The sequence below is a fragment of the Glycine max genome, chromosome 20 (genome assembly GCF_000004515.6).
Source record: "Glycine max cultivar Williams 82 chromosome 20, Glycine_max_v4.0, whole genome shotgun sequence".
Lineage (NCBI taxonomy): Eukaryota > Viridiplantae > Streptophyta > Magnoliopsida > Fabales > Fabaceae > Glycine > Glycine max.
The window spans coordinates 6,112,994-6,116,085 of NC_038256.2; the positions used below are offsets into that span (position 1 = coordinate 6,112,994).

Here is a 3,092-nt window from a genome sequence, read left to right on the forward strand (position 1 = left end):
TGTTGAAAAGTCATTAATGGTACAAAAAAGCATTGCACGTATTTCAAATGTCTCCTTGCGAAATGCATCAAACACTACAACCCCCACGTCCCACAACTTTCTCAGATCTTCAACCAACGGACTTAGATAAACATCAATGTCATTTCCTGGCTGTCTTGGGCCCGATATCATCATAGACAACATCATGTATTTTCGCTTCATGCACAACCAAGGAGGCAAATTGTAAATTACTAGCAGAACTGGCCATGAACTATGTTGAGTGCTTAAGGTGCCATATGGATTCATTCCATCACTGGCTAGTCCAAGTCTAAGATTTCTTGGCTCTTTCCTGAAATCCGGATACAAGCCATGAATCTTCTTCCACTGCGAGCAATCAGCCGGATGACGGACCATTCCATCAGAAATCCTTCCATTTGCATGCCATGTAAGGTCTTTTGCGTCATCCTCATTAGAAAAAAGACGCTTAAACCTTGGAATGATTGGAAGATACCACAAAACCTTCGCTGGGGGGCCCTTGTTCGAGTTTTCATCATAATTGCTTTCTTCTTCATCCTTCACTTTGTACCGTGAAGTCCCACAGATAGGGCATTTGGACATTTCTTGGAATTCATGCCTGTACAGTATGCAATCATTGGGGCAAGCATGAATCTTGTGATACTCCATACCCATCGGACACAATATCTTTTTCGCCTTATAGTAACTTTTAGGCAATGTGTTGTCCTCTTGAAGCAGATTGTGCACTACCTCAAGCAGTGAGGTGAAAATTTTGTCACTCCACCCATACCTGGCCTTCACATTAACCAGACTTAACACAGCAGACAACAGGGTTAAGGAATTCTTGCACCCTGCATACAAAGGCTTCTTAGAATCACTTTGCAATCCTTCATACACAGGGGCGTGTGCTTGCTGGAAAGACTCTTGTCCAAGGTCATGAATCATGTCCTCTAACCGATCTCCCATTTCTACATCAAACGGTTCAGATTGGGACCCATTCTGCATGTCTGTGACTTCAACATGCCATATCCAAGTCGTGTAATTCTTCTTAATCCCATCACACAATAGATGGTCTCGTATGTCATCGAGTAATTGTCGTCTTCCATTCATACAGTTGATGCAAGGACAATAATATTTTCCTTCTTCATTCGGTCGACCTATTTTTGAAGCAAATTGCAAGAACTGTTCGATGCCATCCTCATATTCTGGGCTCATGCGACTTTCATTCATCCAACTTCGATCCATCTAAGCAATTCCATGCATGAAAATCTCACTTTTTTATTTATAGGTGTGGCCCTATCCCATTTAGGAAACTTGTCTTTTATGTTAGCTTCAAACATCAGGGTTACCATTATTTACAAAAAATTCACTAAATTTTGGCAGCATTTCGCATTGGTCTCCAAGTAGACAACATGACATCGGTCAAATGAATTTCCCGATAATCAAGTATGCACTCAGAGAACAATATGAAATGCATTGAACCAAAATTTAATCAAATTAATGAAAATAATAATAACCTTCACGAATGAATCTAACATAAAAATACCAGTCTCCCTAAACTATCCAAACGGACAATTCAAGACTTAATACAATGACTAATGCAAACTGTCCGCAAGAGTCATTGCATTAAGTCTCAAACGGTAATCTAAGGTTCACTCAGCATGAACAACAGTTGTTTATATAGCAAATTACACTGATCACATACAAGAACATACAAAAGGTTAAATTCAATTACTGACAAATATAGACATCAGCAGTTGATTATGAAACTAATTTAAAATGTTGGGTTTGAAGGGTGCTTATGTTTTGTTATTGTAGGCGGGTATATGTGTGTGTGTGGGTGTGTCTGTGGTTCCTTCAGGTTTGACACTGCACAAACTCTTGTGTCAAGGTTCCTTCAGGTTTCTTTATTTTTCGAGGACGAGGGTGAGATCCCCGTCGAGTCTGATGAAATAAAAGTCCAAACTTGGAGCAGCCAACACTACAGGAACGAACCTGTGGTTGTTGTTGCTGCTCCATGGTTGCAAAAGTATTCTAGTTTTCATTACCAGAGTGGGGAGCAGCCTCTGCTTTTGCCCATTCGAAGCTTGAAATCTCGCTTATCCGAAGAAGATATTGATGTTCAATCTCTGAACATGTTAATGAGTTCTAAAAGGTTTTCAAGCAATTCAAATAGAAATGCAGAAGTTGAAGCTGATGCTGTTGATACAGATGTTCAATCTCTAAATAGGTCAACAATTTCTCAAGGATTTTCAAGCAATTCCAATACAAAAGCTGAAGTTATAATTTGTCTTCAAACACTTATGTTATAATGTTGTCTTCAAACACAGAGGATTCGGTGAGGAAGAAGGGCTTCTACAAGTCTTGTCCTCCACCACCTCCGCCACCGCCACCAACAATGTTTTAGAAATCAGTGTTCATGAAGCCAAGGTACGATGGTTCATCCAACGAAGCACCTTCCTTCAATAAGGAGTTGAAGAGAAGCTTCACAAGTGAGAGAACCACACTAGTGGGAAAGAAAAGTCATGAAGAAAATAAATCCAAGCAAGGCACATTGTTTAGAAATAACAAGTTCATGGGGCATGCAAGCATGCCTCTTGTGTCACAGCCAGCTGAGAAAGAAAGCCTTCTTGTGGAATCTAACGATGATGATGACGACGATGACACAGAAACTGAGGACCAAGACGTTGAAGGAGGAAGAACCGTTGCTCAGAACAATGACAGGGGAAAGGGTCCACCTGTTATTGGTGGAGAAAGTTCAAAAACAGATGGTGATGAAGGACCAGATGTGGATAAGAAGGCTGATGAGTTCATTGCTAAGAGAATCGAGTCAATCAAGAGGAGTAGAAGGAGTGCAAGAAACTCTTTAAGGTAATAATATTGAAGATGGATACATATCATATCCTTCTATTTACTACATTAGTTAAATGGAATGTAATTAAATTGGCGTGGATGTTTGTTTCCATAGCTTAAGGTTGTAATTGGATTGTTGACCTCTTCCCCTCCCCATAAATATCTATGGTATAGACAAATTTACTGATTTTACCTATGCTTTGCTATAACTTCAAAAAAAATTGTGTATTTTCAACTTTATGTTG

At 39.7% G+C, this 3,092-nt stretch overlaps 1 protein-coding gene across 1 annotated transcript; it reads left to right on the plus strand.

The window, feature by feature from the left end:
- The first annotated feature begins 1,820 nt into the window (after positions 1-1,820).
- LOC102662780 (uncharacterized) lies at positions 1,821-2,869 on the plus strand. Its single transcript, XM_006606619.1, has 3 exons — positions 1,821-2,224; positions 2,325-2,424; positions 2,603-2,869. Exons 1-3 carry the CDS (start codon positions 1,821-1,823, stop codon positions 2,867-2,869), a joined length of 771 nt encoding a protein of 256 aa, XP_006606682.1.
- Positions 2,870-3,092: the final 223 nt, after the last annotated feature.